Genomic DNA, 21,140 nt, shown 5'->3' on the forward strand with positions numbered 1-21,140 from the left:
AAGTGGAATGACAGAAGTATAGGCCTTAGGCTTCCCATGTACTGTAGGCTAAACACCACCCCCTATTTTTCCAGTGTCCTTTGGTATGCAAAGTAATATCATAGTTAACAACACAACACTCAATTTTCGTTGACATGTCATTGGTGAAATTAAACATTAGGCATACCAGATTTGGTGATGGCCATAGTCTGGCTGGCTCATATTCAGTGAGGTGAAGTTTCATGCAAGAATTGAGGCTGTCCATTTAAGGGCAACTCCAAACGGTCATATCCATAACGGCAACTAAATACCATGGCATTGTGTTGGGGTTATGGATGTGACAGTTTTGTGCAAAACTGCCCTTAAACGTGAGCGCATGTTTGTCTTTATATTTTTCATATGTGAGAGATTTCTCACATGCAAGTGGAACCGAACAGGGTTAACACAGCAATACTAACTCGTTCCAGTGTGCGATATAACGGGCAGTTCATTTCGCATTTTCAGAATCAGTCTTCGGATGGAAACTTTCCCATTTCAGCCCGCTTGTGTTCGCGCTCGCAAGCTGTGGTCGCTGACGTTTCCTTTTTGACATTTTCCTTATCTAGCCTACAGCAAGCGCACACATCAACAATAACAAAGTGTTCTCGTTGACTGAAATGGAGGGAAATCGGTGATTTTGTTTTATATTGACTTGGCAACAAACCGCGAATGTAACAATATTGTGCAGGCTACGGTTACGGAGTCAAGTAAGGTGGAAAGTTATATAGGCTAAATTACTCAGATAGACCTACATTTGAATTAAATACTCATTAATTATTTTCAAAAGCTGAGCCGCATCAGAGGGATCAAAGAGCCGCATGCGGCTCCGGAGCCGCGGGTTGCCGACCCCTGATCTAGGCTATCTATCTATCTATCTAGGTATTTTTCTAAACTTTGGGAACATTGGGATTCTTGGGCCTTTTTTTCCTTACTCAGGACATATTGAGGATACAAATTCAGTTAAGCTTTCTTCTGTTGCAATTTGTTCAACGTTGACCCCTATTTTGACTCAACCGTCTCTGACTCTGCTTTGCTCTGACCACATGACTTTCCGCGCTTTGGTTGCCAGGTAACGTGAACATAAACAGTCTGGAGCAAAGATAGAGCAGCGAAGCGGGTCCTGAGGATTTCTTGGCGAGATTCTGGATGGTCCCTGATTGTCTGAGGAACATTTGACATTCTTTTTTAATGTCTTTTGTAAAGGTAATGGATAGCCTGTTGCCAATTGGTTTTCTTGCGTCCATTTCAGAGCGTTAAATAGCGGCACTTTATTTGTTAGACTGCTATAATCAGAGGCGGACAAGCTGACCTACCTGGCTGCTAATTAGCTGGCTTGTTAACGTAGATGGTTGAATCACATATTTGGCAAGTTTTGGTTTCTGAACCTGGGATGTCCATTGTCCACCTCTGATATAATTAGTTCACACGGTGACGTGATGTTAACGCTAGCATTGTGTGTTTTTTCTGGAAAGATGTCTGCAGGAAGGACCATGGAAGGTGCAGGTTGTTCTACGTGGTGGGGCTTTAGCCCAGCTTTAGATCTCCTAGACGTTGGTGAGGCTAGCATGATTAAATATTTCTTGATGGGAATCACAGCTAACGTAGCCTACATTAAGCTATAGGCCTACATAGCATAACGACTGAATTGCGGTAAAATTAGATTCAGATAGGATATTCAGCAGACATTCGGCTGAGTTGATTTTACTGTTACAAACATGCCTTGTTAAGCCTAAAGTATGGTCCCGCGTCTGCGTCCCGCGCACGCGGCACTGGTGAGCGCGTGACGAGATTTGCGTCATTTTTACAGCATGCGTCGCGTCTTTGAGTCGACCGAAATTTAAGACCGCGCGTCAAAGTGACGCGTAGACTGCGCATGTGTGAAACGGAACTGCTGTAAACACTCCCCTCCAGTAGGTGGACCACATAGAAGAACAACACTTAAACGTAGAAACAAACCTAGACAGAATAAGACTTGTTTGGTTACCATAACGACGATAGAACAGAGCGCCTGTCCTCAGCTTGCCTGGCTTTGAGTTACGTGAGACACCACGACATGGAGTCAACTTCGACCGATGTAAAGCCACAATCCACAGATACATTATTTAACATTATATTTAACGGTCACTTTACCATCTATGGTGTAGAACCCAAAGTATTTCAAGACACCACATTTTAGATGAGTTGGGGACGTAATTATCTGTCTGCTGGCCGTTCTGTGCGTTACCTTTGATTGTCGAAACAGGGTGGCTGCATGGGCTCATTGTGGCTACTGGCTATTATATTGGCTTGATTTGGTCATGAGCCCTGGATCATATAGCACTGAATGAGATGGTAAACAATAAAATAAAACTAATCATAGACAGTGACAGCCTTTACTCCATGCATGGAGAGCTGACATGACTTCGGATTAAATGCATCTTTTAAAAATGAGCGTATGCCGAAATCAAATCGCAAAACCCAGAGCCAATTAAAGGTATCTATCTACAACGCTCAGGCGAAACCCATGTAACACTTGCTGATCGAGATGCATTCTCGCCTGTTCCTTATATAATACGTTATCAATAGTGATTATAATAATAAAGGGAATGTAGCCTACCTCTCCCAGGTGCAATCATTATCACCTAGCCTACTCCTGAACAATGCTGAATTCAAATCTCGAAACTCGCCTGTCAACACCAGGAAATGCGCTACACAGCACTAAAAACCGAATAGTTTATTTATAGTTCGACTACGGATATTTCACGTCATGTTCGAATAAAAGTGACAGCCCTACTCCCTGCATAGAGAGCTGACATGACTTCGGATTAAATGCATCTTTTAAAAATGAGCGTATGCTGAAATCAAATCGCAAAACCCAGAGCCAATTAAAGGTATCTATCTACAACGCTCAGGCGAAACCCATGTAACAGTTGCTGATCGAGATGCATTCTCGCCTGTTCCTTATATAATGCGTTATCAATAGTGATTATAATAATAAAGGGAATGTAGCCTACCTCTCCCAGGTGCAATCATTATCACCTAGCCTACTCCTGAACAATGCTGAACTCAAATCTCGAAACTCGCCTGTCAACACCGGGAAATGCGCTACACAGCACTAAAAACCGAATAGTTTATTTATAGTTCGACTACGGATATTTCCCGTCATGTTCGAATAAAAGTGACAGCCCTACTCCCTGCATAGAGAGCTGACATGACTTCGGATTAAATGCATATTTTAAAAATGAGCGTATGCTGAAATCAAATCGCAAAACCCAGAGCCAAATAAAGGTATCTATCTACAACGCTCAGGCGAAACCCATGTAACACTTGCTGATCGAGATGCATTCTCGCCTGTTCCTTATATAATGCGTTATCAATAGTGATTATAATAATAAAGGGAATGTAGCCTACCTCTCCCAGGTGCAATCATTATCACCTAGCCTACTCCTGAACAATGCTGAACTCAATCTCGAAACTCGCCTGTCAACACCGGATAATGTTATCATAATAATAATTGAAGGAATAACCTAGGCTACCGCTCGCTCTAAATACACCCATTATCACAGTGAGACATACATTATGAACACAAATAGTTACTTCAAAACTTTTATTGACACGTCATATTTACAGGTTTTTGGTTCATACTTTTTGGTATGAGGCAGGTGTGAAGACTCAATACAAATTTAATTGAGGACATCTGTACGCACAACTCTTTCTTACCATGACACTGCTGCATGTGTTCAGAAAAATGTCTTTACTTTGTATCGCACCAATATTGCTGCCCTCGCAGCACCGAGTCACTTAGCTACATGAGTAGCCTAATAAGCAAGTAGGCTAAGCTAGTCTCTCAGCTATACCAACAGGTGTGCTGTGTGTGTTCTGGTGGATGATAAATGGAGCGATGCGATGGGCCAGCTTATCAAACTTCCCAGCAGACAGGCGAACGTACTCGTGGTGCTTTTTCCTTCATCTGCTCTTCCTTCGTTTAGTGCTCGCACATCCCAAGTTCTTCTTTTCTTCAGGCGTTTCAGGCTTCTTTGGTGGTTGTGTCCTACTTCCAGGCTCGACGTACCGCCCCCAGTTGGTGGGGCAGAGTATCACAGTTAATCCGTAGTGCGCAGGCGCTAACCTTAACAATTTAACGCGCATTCAGGACAGCAGAAATTGGAGTATGCTTCACGTCCACGGCAAAAATGACGCACGTCTTGGACACGCGCAAATGTGACGCAGGAGCATGCCAGAGCCTTTAGTTGTGTGTGGCGCATGAGATTCTAGGCGCCAGTCCCGTTTACAGAGCTATTCATGTCACAGCCTACATTTTGTTAAAAGAAGACTTAATTTAGTGTTTGGAAGCAGCAATATCTCACTTGTAATAACACGTTAACGCAAAACAGTAGAAACACACCGCACACGTTATAAAGAATCTATTGCTATGGACTACCTTTCACAGCAGTTGGTTTTTCAAAATAAAAGTCCGACATCTCTATAAAACAAGAAAGAAGAGCTGCAGAACAGGGTTCAAATGGTGTGAATTATTTGGCCACAAGTGCACCACAGCCTGAAATATTGGCATGGGAATATTGTATGCATTGTTGAATAGAGAAGAAGGACTATTATTTTGAAAAACCAACTGCTGTGAAAGGTAGTCTACGACAATAGATTGTTAATAACGCTTGCGGCAAGCTTGTACTGTTTTGCGCTAGCGTGTTATTACAAGTGAAATGTTACAAGTGGCCCCCAAGCAGCAAATTAAGTCTTATTTCAAAAAATATGGGCTGTGATACGAAAAGCTACAGAAGAGGGATCGAATGGTGTGAATTATTTGGCCACAAGTGCACCACAGCCTGAAATATTGGCATGGGAATATTGTGTGCATTGTTAAATACAGCAGTAGGACTATTATTTTGAAAAACCAACTGCTGTGAAAGGTAGTCTACGGCAATAGATCGTTTATAATGCTTGCGGCGAGCTTGTACTGTTTTGCGTTAGCGTGTTATTACAAGTGAAATGTTACAAGTGGCCCCCAAACACCAAATGAAGTAATTATTTCCAAAAATATGGGCTGTGATACGAAGACCTCCAGAAGAGGACTAATATGGTGTAATTTATTTGGCCACAATTGCGCCACACCCTGAAATATTGGCATGGGAAAATTACGTCAATTGTTGTATAGAGATGTAGGACTTTTATTTTGAAAAAAAATAACTGCTGTGAAAGTCAGTCCATACCAATAGATTCTTTATAATGTTTGCGGTGTGCTTCTACTGCTTTGCGTTAGCAAGTTATTACAAGTGAAATGTTACAAGTGGCCCCCAAACACAAAAAACTAAGTCATATTTCCAAAAAATATGGGCTGTGATATGAAGAGCTGCAGAAGAGGGTTCGAATGGTGTGCATTATTTGGCCACAAGTGCACCACAGCCTGAAATATTGGCATGGGAATATTGTGTGCATCATTGAATACAGAAGGGGGACTATTTTGAAAAACCAACTGCTGTGAAAGGTAGTCCAGAGCAATAGGTTGTGTATAACGTTTGCGGCGTGCTTCTACTGTTTTGCGTTAGCATGCTATTACAAGTGAAATATTGTGGCTTCAAAATACCAAATGAAGTCTTCTTTTCACCAAATGTGGGCTGGAGACCTCTGTAAACGGGATTTAATTGTGTGATTTATAAGCCTAGAATCTTAGATGTGTGCGACACACCATTACCAAGCAACGTTGTAACAGTAAATCAACTCGAATGTCTGCCGAATATCCAAAATCATTCTAATTTTACTGCACTTACGACTGAATAGCAATCTCTGTTGAAAACATAAAGGTCCAGAGAGACAACAGGGAGAGGTGAATATCTTACTTGTGGGCTGCAGTGACCCTCGGCACATCCTTAAGACTATTGCTGGTATGAAAGACACAGACACACTATCGGTAAGTGATCGTAAGATGTAATACAGACTAGCACCATATAACTTATTCAATTATCCTTAATTGTTTGCTTTTACAGACATTTATGGTTTATATTTTTTAAGGTGTGGGTAATTGAGAACAGTACGGAAGTTGTGGCACGACAGTTGCTTCTTCTCTTCCTTTCGTTAACCTCAACCAACGGCTTGGGGATGCATGGTGAGTCTTATATTCTGTTTATATTTTTAATAGAGACAATTGAGTAGAGTAAAGGATCATAATTATGTTTTTGTAGTATGTTTACTTATTGGACAAGGCAGATCAACAGGTTTTTTGTGGTTTCTTTATTACATCACATGATGCTACCTAAAACATTGAGTGCACGTTGGCTGGCTCTACACAGTGTTAAGAATCTGCATAAAAAACTCTTATTCTCTTACTGTTATTATGTGTTTTGGTTGTGTGATTGCAGAAAAGGTGGAAGTGTTTCTAGAGGTATTTGGGAACTCAGAGATTCGTAATCAGACTGAAGAAATCCTAAGATATGCTGCCACTCAGCTCTCGTTATCAGTATCTGACATGCTTAGTACACAAATTCATCCCTGCCTGGACACAGGGCTCCTTAAGGTGAGACACAAGCTTTTCAGCTTTCACACACAATCTCCATGTGATAATGTTCTCAGAATGAGGTCTAAAGGTCACCACTATTCTGTTACCCACAAACCTGTAACAAATGTATGTTACCTCCCTTACTGTACTATACTATCTAAGGGTGATTTCTGCCCCTTTGTCCCAGTATAAGGAAAGAGATGAGTTGGCATGGATCTTCAAGCAATGGCTGAAACCTCCATCACATGGCCCACTTATGAGTAAGGCCTGGGATGGTCGTGTGAGGCAGTATTTGGGCTCCCGATATGACTCTAAACATGGCTGTTATGACTGGGATCTCACCATGAAGCTTTATCAGAAAGGGGTTTGTACAATTTACACAATACACAGTATTACCAATCCACCAAACCTGAATGATGTGCTTAAAGATGCAACATAGTCCGGCAACCCAGAGCCTTTTGATCAAACGAAAATGTATTGCCTGGCAACTCAAAGCTGTCAGCTCTAGCTGGAACTGTTTTTTTGTGGCGGTCTGAAAAACAATCAACATAAATACTTAAAAAAGAACATACTCTGGTGTCTTTAAACTAAATGAGTTGGTAATGTAACTGTTGTATAAAAGCAATATGACACTTGTTGTTGTGGGGTTGGTAAAGGATATCGCCACAGCTGTAATTATTAGAATTATTAGAATTACAGCCATGGCGATATCCTTTCCTGACCCTATTCCCACTCGTGTCATAATAATGATATTATTAAGGACATATATGAAAAAACGACATTTTCAAACACTATCATTTCAGATTTACCACCCAGCCCTACTTGAAGAATGAATGAATAGAAAGGGGGACAAACAGCCTACATACTTTTTGCCATAAAGTGTATTTTGCAGACTTTTTACATGCCTCAGAATGTAAAGGCTGTTTGGTCCTGTTTTGCATGTACATCAGCTTTTCATTGCCCTTTGTGACTTATGTGGCTGTTTTCTCTAATTCGTATAGTGTGGTGTCATCAGTAAGCAACAGTATGTGAAGTGGCGGGATACAGGTTTGGCTTTTGAGCTTAGAGAAGGAAATTACCAAATAGCCAATCAAAGTCTGCTCTCCAACCGCATATTTGGTCATGTAAGTAGAACTACAACTGCTAGCATTAAATAAAGCCCGAATTCCAAAAAGTTGGGATGCTTTGTAAAATGTGAATTAAAAAAAAGAACGCAATGATTTACAAATCATGTCAACCCTATATTTTTAATTGAGAATAGTTCAAAAACAACATAGCAAGGAAATATAAGCACACTTTGAATTTGATGCCAGCAACATGTCTCAAAAAAGTTGGGTCAGGGGCAACAAAAGGCTGGAAAAGTTGTGTAATGATAAAGACAATAAAAGGAGGAACATTTTACAACCTATTGGGTGAACTGGAACCATGCATGGGGATAAAAAAGCACCCCAGAGAGTCTCTCAGAAGTAAAGATGTGGAGGTATTCATCATTCTGTGTTACCTGTATGGGCAAATGATGAAACAATATAAGAATAATGTTTCTTATCATGAAATTGTAAAGGATTTGAGGATTTCAGCATCTACAGAACATAGTGTCATTAAAATAATATCAGAATCCAGAGAAGCATATAAAACAAGGGACAGGGCTCAGATGGCACTGCATTAAAAGCAGACCTTTTTCTGTAAAGAAAATAATTGTATGGGCTCAGGAAAACTTCTGCTAACCATTGTCTATGAACACAGTTTAATGCTCCATTCACACATGCCAGTGTGTACCATAGAGTGAAGAAATTTTGTTTAGACATGATACAGAAATGCTACCCATGCTACCTGAGCTAATTTAAAATTGACTGAGGTAAAGTGGAAAGGATCCTGTGGTTAGACGAATCAAAATTTGCAACTATTTTTGGAAATCATGGACTCCTCAGGGCTCGAGTAGAGGTACTACCAGTTCCAGGTGCATTGGTGCCTATGGCATGGACATTTTGCACATCTGGCAAGGCACAATCAATTCTGAATGATATTTAAACAGTATTTCTCCATAGAGGAAGAGTCCAGGTGCTAAAATGGCCTGTCTGCAATCCAGACTTGTCTAATTGGGTGCATCATGGAATGAAAAACATGATTAAGAAGTTCCCAGACTGTTGAGCGGCTGAAATTCTGTATCGGGCAGGAATGGGACCACATTTCATTCTCAAAACTAGTAACTAGTCTCCTCAGTCCCTAAACATTTACAGAATGTTAAATGAATGAGTTAAATGAAGAAGTGAAGCAACACACAAAAATGCCCCTGTCCCAACTTTTTTGAGACATGTTTTTTTGTTTATTTTTTTCCCAAAAACCAATGAAATTTCTCTCTTTCAACATTGAGATGTTGTCTTTGAACTAATCTCACTAATCTCAATTAAATATAGTGTTGACATGATTTGTGAATCATATCATTATATATACAGTATATATAATGTATGTATGTATATAATTTAAAGCTTCCTAGCATGTATATAATTTAAAGCTTCCAAGCTTCTACTTACATGCTTGAATATTGCATTGATATATGTTTTTGTTTCAGAGGAGTGGGAAGGTTGCAGTAAGAGGATACTGGGGTGACATTGTAACCAGCCCATACCTTTGTTTTGGCATTGAGACGGATGACAAGAAGCTACTCAAAAAGCACAACAACCAGCATGTTAAGGTTAGAGAAAAATTGCAAATTAAATGAAATTTATTCCGAAAATTAGTAAACAGGAGAGTGATTTTTGTATTCTTCTGTCTCTATTAGACAGCACAAGACATCTCCTTTGCAAATGTGCTGGCACTGTTCCAGGCCCTATCCAACAGGGGGAGCCCTCCGACAGCTTGTCTGCAGGCCAGTAAAAACAACAACCGAGAGGAAAGTCAGTCCCAAACATCTGAGATACAGTTAGAGTCAAATTCTTCAGCTAGTCACAGAAAAGAAGAACTTCAAAAACATTATGACCATCCAATCGGTGGCATTTCAGAGGAATGCCAGCCTCATTCAGAGACGAAGGAGAAAGCCATGCATTATGGTAATATATTTGGTTAAAATATTACTGCTTATAAATGTATCACTTGTGTAAAGTAATTTAATTAAGAGTGACTTTCCACTGGTGGAGACTGAAGAATACTGATAGTGTTTGAATAAGAATGTGCATCAGAGTTTGTTCAGATTAACCACTCACCTGTCAATCAAAAGTTTTAGAGACTTGTGGCAGCATGCAGTTTTAAACCCTTTTATCTCAAATCTCCATCTAGTTTCCATGTTTTTGATTGTTGGTGTAATGTGATATAGCATGAGTGTTCTACAATTTAGTACAACGTTGTAGCTTAAAGAACAGTGTGAGAGTTCATGTGTGCTGTACAATTTAGCACAATTATTTTTGTGATACAGGTATGCTAGTGTGTCATAGATTTAATATATCCAGCCTATTTAACCAAGATGTGGACCCAAGACACACAGCTTATTTTAACCAAGACGTAGACTTAAAACAAACAAGCTGCTTCAGATGCATTTTGTCATCCGTTGTTCCCCTACTTATTATGACCGCCGAAGCGGTCATATAATGATTGTCAAAGTTTTTTTTTTTTTTCCTGTCATCTACTTCCTGAATTTTTGGTCAACGATACCCGAACTGCACCAAATTGTATGTGTATGATTGACCTGGCATTCTCTGGGGGTATGCCAGGTTTCGTAGAATTTCATCCATGGGGGGGTCTAAAAAAATTAGGTTATGTGTACATTTAGTGACTGTACACTCATTGGCCTGTAGATGGCGGTGCACACACACACACAGGCACGCACATACTATCGGTATTAGAACGGCCGATACATAATTACAAATTCAGTAGGATTAAAAGAAAGCCAAATATTCATCATCATCATCATCATGGCTGCATTTCCAGTATTGGCGATATGTAGTCGTTTGTCCACTAGATGGCGCATCGTTGCAGTGAGACGTAATTTTGTTTGGAATGGACGCTTCCTACAAGGACTGTAGTTTACCGCAGAGACCGTCTAATAAGGATAGGACGATTTTCACATAAAATGTAATTCCCAATTCTTCTTGAAACCGAAATAAATCTGAGAATGTTTATCGGACATGCTTGGTTTTTACTGCAGGTACGTTAATCTTATAATATCAATAAGGACCTATGTACATAATGTTACCGTTAGCGTTGGTTGAGTGATGGAGGCCAATTTGATTGCATTTGTAGAAAACTATAAATGCGGTTATACCAAGCAAATTGATAGCAGCACTGTAATTGTATCTTTCGACTGTCATCTCATTCTGGCCTACTAACAAGCTAAGTAAGTTAGCCACAACGTTCCCTAACGCGATGGTTTTCTAATGGAAAAAATACCTGAAAGATAACCTGTCTATGATGGAAACACCGGGCTGGGACATTTCTGCTTGCTAAATAGTAATTTGTTTTTTGTATATTTATAGGTATATTTGGTCACAGTCCTTGGTGGCCCTGTCAGTGCTTTGTAAAGTGTTGCATTAAGACTATTTTCAAAATGAACGCACCCGTGATGATCTACATCTAAACCAAATATTTTAGAGCGCACTTTGAGAGATGTATCTAAGGCAGGGCTGTACACATAATGGTAATATTATTTGTTGCACGTGCTACAAAAATCATTCTGTGCAATGGAAGATTTACCAATGTTACACCGGTCTGATACAGTTTTGCCTATATGTAATGGATGCCAGCTAGCTTAGCTGTGCTTGTGGAACGTTGGTAAACCTCACTCCCCGACACCTCAAGAGTGCTGCTGGCATGCGAGCCAGTAGCCTGGACTATTGGCTCAATCCGAGGTGCTGCTGTTCGCGGGTTCGAGTCCGGGCGCGTGCAGGGCTGAATCGCGCAGGTTCAACACAACGCAGGTTACATATACATGCGTGAGACTGAGACGCCTGTTTATTTGTTTTAAGTGCGTGCAGGGTGTGAGAGAGGAATCGATGTGCTTTGATTCCAGCTTGGTAGTTGTAGTCTGTGAGATTAAAAAGCATGTGTGTGTGAAGTATCCAAACAATGACACCTTCATTATGGCTTTCATTATGGCTGCTTTAGCAACACACCTTAAGCTACTGTGTAGTGGGTCCCATTTTGAAGTGGCTACTTCATTCGCGCTTTCCGTGATTTATGGAGCTGCGTGAATTTTATTACAACTTTTCGCCACGATATGGCAGCTTAAGTCCGCTTGATACTGTAAGCCTACAGTGTAAGGCGTAAGCCATTGGTTTCCAAAGGAGATTTTATTTGTGTCGCCAGCATAGCCTATTGTCATATTTTGTACCGCTATGCGGTACATCTAGTTGTCACCTTAGTTGTGTTATGTTATGATGTCCGATTTTTTTAGTATGTTTTTGGGCTCTTATCCTAAAATTAGATAGGACAGTGAAGATCGACAGGAAGTGGGTGAGAGATAGAGAGAGATTGTGTGGGATATATGTAGGTATATCGGGAAATGACTGCAGGCCAGATTTAAAACTGTGTAGTCACTTGGGCCCTCTCACAGAATTGGACATATAGGATCACTATGACATTTCTTGGATGCATGTCAAATTTCATGAAATTCCATCCACAGGGGCACTACAACATATGGATTCTATATCTCAAAAATAGCTTAAGCTTTGATTTTGAAATTTGGTATGTTTACACTTGGCTTCATTTTGTCACATCTTCGTAATTCACATTTGGCTCACTCAACTAGTGCTGAACAGAAATTCAGCTACCAAAATAAGGGATGGTGCTAGATTGGATCAGCCGTAGCCTGGGTGCCAGCCAAACTTAGCCCCGCCCACAACATTTGAGGTCGGGAAGTTCGGTCTGGCATTGCTCCGTTGTGGAGCAACTATGCTCGAACCAGGGGGTCAGGATTTGAAGGGTTAGCCTCAGCCACTTAGCATGGCATTTGGCCGCCAACATTTTTGAAAACATGGCGTTACATGGTTGCAACTTCCGGCACCAGTCTTTACATGCTAATTGGTAGATGACGGCTCATGCACGAGTTTAGTGTTGGGCACAAGCGTCCTTGTGCGTCCATGTTGGTTTGCATTTCTAGAAGACGACAAATAAAACAACTAACTACATGGATTAAGCTACTGATACTTGACTTAGGGCCCGTCCCAATACCTCCCCTACCCCTAGATTTTTGCCCTAACCCTCATTTTTGTGCGTGCACGTGTAGGGCTAGGGTGTCCCATTACTTTAGGGAGCAAGGGGAAGTGCTATTTTTCCCTTAAAATCAACCCCTTAAAATATAGCCAGGACCGATGCAGGCTTAAAACGAAGTGGGAGATGAAATTACCCAGGATACCGTGCGAGCCGGCCTTTTTTCATAATTTTTTCATATATTTTCGCAAATAAGCATATTCAAATTTCGAAATATGTTGGAATATGTTAGTTTGATGCACATCTGATGGACTGTTGAGTTTTGAATACTAACGTTAGAAATATCTCACGAAGCTATCTATGTTCATGATGCTTTGAGAGAGTCTGCCCATCAAATAACGTTATATATCTGATCTGGTTAGTTTTGTCAATATTTAAGGTGTGTGTTCTGGCGTTCACATGAACACGAATATCTTTGTTGATTAACCAGACGTAGATAAACCAGCACAGCCCACACAACAATGACCGCTGGAATGGGCATGTTCCTGAATGAAAATAGTAGCAGGCTACTACCAGTAGACACGTCGGCGCTGTGCGTGACGTAGGTGAGCACGTTCGCTACGCAAATTTGCATATAGTGGTGTCCCAATTCATAGGGAAAGATCTTCACCTCCACTTCCCTTGTCGAGGGGGCTTTAATGTTGAGGGCAATCAAAACCAAGTGGAAGTCTTAAGGGGGGAGAAATGGGACGGGCCCTTAATGCCTACATGGTTAGGCTGTATTATACCAGACTTTGTGGTAAATAAAAGGAAAAAGTAAATGTTATACCAGGATATTATTTGCCTTATGTGTGGATTAACAAGGTATTGACTATGACCATACATTTTAGCAGATGCATAGCAATGACCTATAGCCAATTATTAGCCTACTCGTTGCGTTGTGTATGAAACGCACACGACTGTTAGTTCCTACCTGTAGTCGATGACAACGCAACGTTTCAAACTTTTTTGGCTGAAGTAGCCATGGGCCATTGAAATGAATGGGGGCAGGACTTGCATTGTGACATGTTGTTACCTCGTTCGTTTGAAATCTCTGATTGACCACCTGTTCGAGGGATTTGCGACAGCCTTCCCCAGCTGTTTATAACATGTTTGTAGCATATCGGTGTTCAACAGAATTATTTTTTAAAACGGAGGGGAAAAATCAGTTTTTCCCAATAACCTACCCTGCTAAGTATCTCGATTTCGCTAACAGGTGTTGTAGGATATATTGACGGCACAATAACTTTTACAAAAGACCAGAAAACAATGTTAAGGTATTTGTGGAGAAGAAGGATGGTTTGTGTGCTATTTTGTTGCTCTGATTGGTTAGGTCTATGCAATTGAGTGCAGAGGCATTCCCCCCCTGTACCGGTTGAAACACGCCCCATAATTATGTCCCAATGGAGCAGTATTAGACTCATATTCTGACTAGAATTTGAGTATGACAACGTCAGGCTAGATCAGCCGGGTGCTCCTGGTGACACTCAAGCTGTAGTACCTCAGTACAGTTAAAATCCTGTGTTTGTACAGGCAGTCACATTCCTCTGTTTCCCTCAGTAGCTTCCTGTAAAGTCCAAACACTGGATTTATACTGTTTCTTCACAATTACTGAGTTAAACATGCCGTGGTGTCTTGTAAGGATCCTTTTCATGTTGCACAGCACTTCTGATTCTGTTAAGAAGCACAAACACAATGTAAATTCTGCCTACATAGCATAGCTTTGTAGCCGCCAATAGGAGGATAACCGATTGATTTTCACCAATTGTAAACACTTGAGGCCTTACAGAGAGTCCCTCTATTTCTATTTCCGTTTAGTTAACATTATGCGAATTCTGCTCTTTTTTCAACATCACATTTATAATGTTAGAGTGTCCTAATGTATTTCAGTTTTCTACTAAAAACAAACTCCGTCTAACTGCTGTCTTACAGAGCTCATGACTGTGAATGGTGTGAGGGTTTTCTTCCTCCCTCTTGACTCTCTATCAAAACTCCCTGAGAAGCAAAGATATTCCCAGTTCTTTAATACCATCTATTGTTCAGCTAGGTAAGATACATACAGACGTACGTCACACACGTCCACAGACACAAATGTATGTGCAATGTTATGATGTGTAAAATATTTAGCATGTTCTTTAAGTCTGTTATAACAGATCTAATTCAGCGCATGTAAACTCTTTCTCTCCCCCTCAGCATGGCCCATACCTTAAAACCATCTCTGAAATTAATAAGCGCATCTGAAGCCATTCTCATAGTGGAGCTGGGCAAGTGAGTCTCTTTATGTTCAACCTAGGAATTTCCTATATTCTAAACCAGATTAAGACAGATTTATGTTAGTCGACTCCTTCTGTCTAATTGTATGTGTCTATTTCAGGTACCTGCTGGACCTGTCCAAAGAGCAAGAGGCTGGTTTTACGCAGAAAATAAAAGAAATCACTCTAACGGCAGGTTTCAGTCCTACACTGGAGAGCACCAGTGATGTGCATGCTGTGTTCACACTGCAGCAACAATGATAACGCCAAGGTGATGTATTCAACATATTGAGGATGGAGGACATATGGATATATTAATTATATTGTGTGTTGCCTCTGTTTCTGGAGTGATATGCAGTGTCATAAGTGATGCTGTAGCATCTTGTGGTTGTGGCTTTCTTTTTAACTTTATGATTAAAATCTTTCTGTAGTGAAGATAAAATGGAATTTTGGCTATAGGTGTTGTTTTGGTTATGTAACGATAAATAGTGAGATATTTTTACAAGAAAGAAAAGAAGAAAGAAGTCATTCATCTTGGAAGTCAGTCTTGCAGACAAAGAATAGATAGATAGATAGATAGATAGATACTGTAGATAGATAGATAGATAGATACTTTATTGATCCCTAGGGGAAATTCAAGGTCACAGTAGCATACAGACAACATACACACACACATTCACTAACAGCAGAAAAAGTAATTAAAAGTATATAATATAAAAAACACAACTAAGTAATAAGGACTGTAGAAGATAAAGAATATACTAAATATACTAAAATACAAATTATACTAAATAAAAACTTAATCTAAATCAATTCTAAAAAACAGTATCCACATAGTGGGTGATTAATCAATCAGGTGCGCTTGCAATGACTGAAGCAGGGACTGAGCCTGTGGTCCTCTGTGCATAAGGTAAGGTAAGGTGCTCTTTGTGAATGAGTGTCATGGTGCAAATGAGTAAGTCAAACAGTGCAACAGTGCAAGAATAAAGTCTATATATCTATATATAAATAACTATATTAACAAGGTATAAGTGTGGTCACAGTTCGGCTGTGGCATGGAGGGAGGGGTTGTGCATATGTGCTAATAAAGCACGCAAACAGTGTGTAACAGAATGTATGTTGAAAAAGACATTAAACAGTATAAATGCAAGTGACGATTATGGACACTCTAAGCACCTCTGGTTTTGCAGTCTTTGTCATCAAACAATTTGTTCACATTTGATGTGTGTGCCAAATACACTCACATCTGATGTGTGCACCAAATTAGCTTTTTAGGAGGCACTATTCTGGGCTCCAGGGTGCAACCAAAAAGCTGGCCTAAAATTACCTAAAATATTTCCTGTCTAACTCTGTGTGCATACGGAACATTATTTTTTCCCACATTCTACAATAGTGGAGGCAAACATGAAGCACTAGCACCAGGGTAGAGGAGTGGCCATAGGAAATAAAAACAAAGGAGATCTTGCCTTTGAGCTCATTTTAACATCAATATGAGATTCTTAATTTGAGCTCGTCTCAGCTCAAGTCCAATTTTAAAGGAGTAGTTCAGTATTTTTTAACCGAGGGTCTATTTCTGGATGTCTAAATTTTCTGTGTTGTTTTCAGTTAGACCAGAATGCATTCACATGCAATGCAACAAAATATCCATATACCGTAACTGAGGCCTGGGGACAGTGTCTCTACCTCAAAGTAAATAAGGCCACTGACTGGTCAAACTATCGTTACAAGTTTATACTACTATTGAGAGGGGCCCTGCAGACAAACCGAAGTGTTTTTGCCTTTGTAAATGTAAAGAAAACAAGTTGTTTGTACAGTCAGTGTAATCTGCAATACTCTCCTTCCATTTGCTGCCATCTTGCATGTTGCAACTAGAAAGTCTTAAGTCAGTTACCAAATTATCTTCCTTTTGCTTCCATTGACAGTAGTTAGCACCGCAACATCGCAAGATGTTGACGAATGGAAGAAGAGTAAGGTAATGCACTGGCAGACTGAATGTTAGCAATAACAAAAAAGCCTTTCTTTTACCTTAGAAGTTGTAATGTTTTCTTGCTAAAATTTGGTCTCAGCAGCTTTGTGAATAGCTTTTAAGAGTTCTCTTAGCGGTTAGATAAAATATTTTCTGAATACAGGCCCAGAACAGCCCATCGTTGTTACATGACTAAGATGGAAACTTAGTCCTGACTGATTTGCAAGGTGGAGTTCTCTAGCCAAACTCATTTGCTTTGTGAATAGAGTTTGGACACTCACGATTGGGAAACCTTTCCAACACTAGCATGGTGACAGGCATAGACATAGCGTTAACTTTGAAATCATTGGTCCACCCTAACCAATCACATTGATCAGGGATTCCTAACGTTACTTCCTACTTCGCCTAAACCAGGGGCCGGCAACCCGCGGCTCCGGAGCCGCATGTGGCTCTTTGATCCCTCTGATGCGGCTCAGCTTTTGAAAATAATAATCTATCTGAGTAATTTATATAACTTCCTACCTCACGTGACTTCGTAACCGTAGCCTGCACAATATTGTTACATTCGCGGTTCATTGCCATGTCAATATCAAACAAAATCACTGATTTCCCTCTATTTTAGTCAACAAGAACACTTGTCTTTAATTGTTATTGTTGATGTGTGCGCTTGCTGTAGGCTAGATAAGGAAAATGTCAAAGAGGAACCGTCAGCGACCACAGCTTGCGAGCGGGAACACAAGCGGGCTGAAATGGGAAAGTTTCCATCCGAAGACTGATTCTGAAAACACAAAATGAACTGCCTGTTATATATCGCACACTGCAACGAGTTAGTATTGCTGTGTTAACCCTATTCCACTTGCATGTGAGAAATCATTCTCACATATGAAAAATATAAAGACAAACCTGCGCTCACGTTTAATTCCGCGCAAAACTGTCACATCCATAACGCCAACACAATCCCATGGTATTTAGTTGGCGTTATGGATACAGTTTTGCGTGGAGTTGCCCCTAAATGATGACAGCCTCACTTCTTGCATGAAACTTCACCTCACTGAATATGAGCCAGCCAGACTCCAAGGCCTTCACCAAATCTAATCTCTGGTAGGGCTAATGTTGAATTTCGCCAATGACATGTCAATGAAAATTGAGTTGTGTTGTGAACTATGATGTTACTTTGCATACCAAAGGACACTGGGGAAATAGGGGGTGGTGTTTAGCCTACATGGGAAGCCTAAGGCCTATACTTTTGTCATTCCACTTTACATTTCAAGTTACGTGCACATTACTTTTAAAACTAGTAGAAAATTTATTAAAAATTTGTATTTTTTAATGTATTAAAAAATAACGTACAGAAAGTAACTGTACGTTAAATATCCAAACTTTTTCTTGTAACCGTCTTTATGTGGCTCTTCTGAGATTAAAAAATAAATAAATTTGGTAAAAGTGGCTCTCCAGGCAAGGTTGCTGACCCCTGGCCTAAACTGTACAAACTGAAAATAAACAGCATTGGCAATCAGGAAACGATGCATGTTGGCCTACCTTTGCTGTAAATAAATGTACACATTCTTCCAACTACATTTTTTGATGTTTGCAGGTGTTGCTACCAGGGTAGGAATTTCACGGCGGCCACGACGGCCATGGCCGTCGTTGCCCCTTGCGTTGGCCGCATACCAGAATTTTCCTTTAGTGATCACAAAATGCTAAGCATTCATTTAGGCTATTTGAGTTTCTTAAAGCTGAGCTGTCCTTAAAGTAAAATAAATTCCGGTATTTAGCACTTTGGGTCCCCTTTCTGGTTTGTTTCGGATGAACTAGATTGGTGGACACCGAAATTTGGACGATTGGTCCTGTCTCGACTTTTCTGACTCGTTTTGAATCGCCTTTGACTACTCAGAGTGGCTGCCAACAGGCATACTCAAATACTCATGTCCTAAAACAACCCTTAACGTTTGTTTTCAAAACTGTGCAACTAACCGAGTGGTTAGTGGTGTTCGAGAGAAATCAGAGTGGAGAAATCTGAAACCGTAGCCCGTTTGAGTTCGTTTAGACAGCGAAACCGCACATCCTGCTTGCGTATCGATGATGTCATCCCCACACCTCAGCTGCCCTGGACTTGCACTTATTGTATTGCCTAACAATACTAGTTTTCATACATGACATTACCTACGATTACACTCCGTTAAGATAAATATCACAACTGATGCTGCGCAGCGCCGATAGCTTATGACTTGGTGGACTGAACACTGTTTTTCCTGGTGTTTTTTTTTTATGCATTCTAGCTACCGTCAGTGACCGAGAGAACTTATGTTATTAGGAAAGTGCGGTGTAAGTTTAGGCTACATTCATTTGTGCGTAGTGCCAGTGTCATTCATTTATTTTACATGTCTTACAACATATATACATGCATTCACAGTCGAGTGAAATCAGATATAAGCATACAAAGACGCTTAGAACTCACGTTAAGCCGATGGTAGCACACTGAATGCGAATGCACGATTTGATGCAGGCAAAAGTATTGACTGTTACTAACGAAGGTTTTATAGCAATAGAATAGCCTAGAATATATAGCGACAGAATAGCCTAGAACTTGGGTAACGTTAAGCCTTGCGTTTAGTAGCCTAATTGCGGTGATAGCCAAAACTAATGTGAATCACGGACTATCCTACAACCAAAGAAAGTAAAGGTGATTAGTAGGCCTACCTGCGTTAGCCAAATAAAGGACGGGACTGCACCCTTCACAAACCGTAAAATAAAGTTTATTAGTTTTACAGTTGGCTACAGTTGACAGTTCACCATCAGTCCACACAAACAATTCTGGTTTCCTTGCACTAGACATTTCGCCATAGCCTATTCTGTCTGTTTTTATTGCGCAAGTTTTGGTGAATTTCTGTAAAGACACAGTGCCACCTATAGGCCTGGGGTATGAAGTAACGTGTTGAGTCGTGTTGAGATGGATCCGTTTGGACGCAAATATTCTTGATACGGTTCCAGGGAAGACGGAGGAAAAAAAGATCGGTTTGGTACGTGTGGACTAGGCCTTAGCTACATTTACATTTAGAGAGTACTCTCTCTCTTCCTTTGATGTATTCAATGCAGATGTAGGTGTGAAATGCCACCGGCTGGGCACCATTTGCTCATACCATGTTCACAATCTTCTTTGTTCTGTCTTTGGGTTACACAAAGACCTTAGGGTTTAACTTTAGTTGAATTATATGTTTGTGTTATTAACTGTAAATGTATTCATGTTTGGTATCATTTTTATAGTCTCAGTACAAGGAATACAATGAATTAAGTGTAATAATGTTTAGAACATCCTGTATAACATTTCTACCTGAGGAGCCTGCCTAATATGTTAATACTGTGTAGGTGTGTCTGGGTGTGGCTGACGGAAACGGCGGGAAGAGAAAGCCAATCAGAGGACGTTGTACCTATGACCACCACGTGAACCACACCCTTGCAAATTGAGCATATAGGCCAGCCTCTTCCTGTAGTCTTTAGAATTGTAGTCGAAGCTTCCGAGCTGAAAGCTGTATTCTCCCTTGACGCGCCTCATTGAAAAGAATAAACCTGTTTCTTGATTGACCTTCATCTTGACTGAGTTTCCAGCTAACTTTGGTACATGAAAATTACCAACAAAACCCATTAAAAAATGTGGGGGAGATTCACAAAGAGTGGACTGCAGCTGGAGTCAGTGCTTTAAGAACCACCACGCACAGACGTATGCAAGACATGAGTTTCAGCTGTCGCATTCCTTGTGTCAAGCCACTCTTGAACAAGACAGCATCAGAAGCGTCTCGCCTGGGCTAAAGACAAAAAGGACTGGACTGCTGCTGAGTGGTCCAAAATTATGTTCTCTGATGAAAGTAAATTTTGCATTTCCTTTGGAAATCAAGGTCCCAGAGTCTGGAGGAAGAGAGGAGAGGCACAGAATCCACATTGCTTGAAGTCCAGTGTAAAGTTTTCTACAGTCAGTGATGGTTTGGGGTGCCATGTCATCTGCTGGTGTTGGTCCATTGTGTTTTCTGAGGTCCAAGGTCAACGCAGTTTTAGAGTACTTCATGCTTCCTGCTGCTGACCAACTTTATGGAAATGCAGATTTTATTTTCCAACAGGACTTGGCACCTGCACACAGTGCCAAAGCTACCAGTACCTGGTTTAAGGACCATGGTATCCCTGTTCTTAATTGGCCAGAAAACTTGTCTGACCTTAACCCCATAGATAATCTATGGGGTATTGT

The 21,140-nt window shown here is 40.5% G+C and overlaps 1 protein-coding gene across 1 annotated transcript; it reads left to right on the forward strand.

The window, feature by feature from the left end:
• The first annotated feature begins 1,087 nt into the window (after positions 1-1,087).
• On the forward strand, positions 1,088-20,491 carry LOC121699992 (dynein assembly factor 3, axonemal-like). Its single transcript, XM_042082593.1, has 13 exons — positions 1,088-1,221; positions 1,491-1,572; positions 5,817-5,923; positions 6,025-6,118; positions 6,372-6,526; positions 6,696-6,872; positions 7,510-7,632; positions 9,078-9,200; positions 9,288-9,555; positions 14,618-14,732; positions 14,879-14,953; positions 15,060-15,208; positions 20,270-20,491. The coding sequence occupies exons 1-12, from the start codon at positions 1,207-1,209 to the stop codon at positions 15,196-15,198; spliced, it is 1,473 nt and encodes a 490-aa protein (XP_041938527.1). The 5' UTR covers positions 1,088-1,206; the 3' UTR covers positions 15,199-15,208; positions 20,270-20,491.
• The last annotated feature ends 649 nt before the right edge of the window (positions 20,492-21,140 follow it).

This window comes from Alosa sapidissima, chromosome 24, assembly GCF_018492685.1.
Source record: "Alosa sapidissima isolate fAloSap1 chromosome 24, fAloSap1.pri, whole genome shotgun sequence".
Classification (NCBI taxonomy): Eukaryota; Metazoa; Chordata; class Actinopteri; order Clupeiformes; family Clupeidae; genus Alosa; species Alosa sapidissima.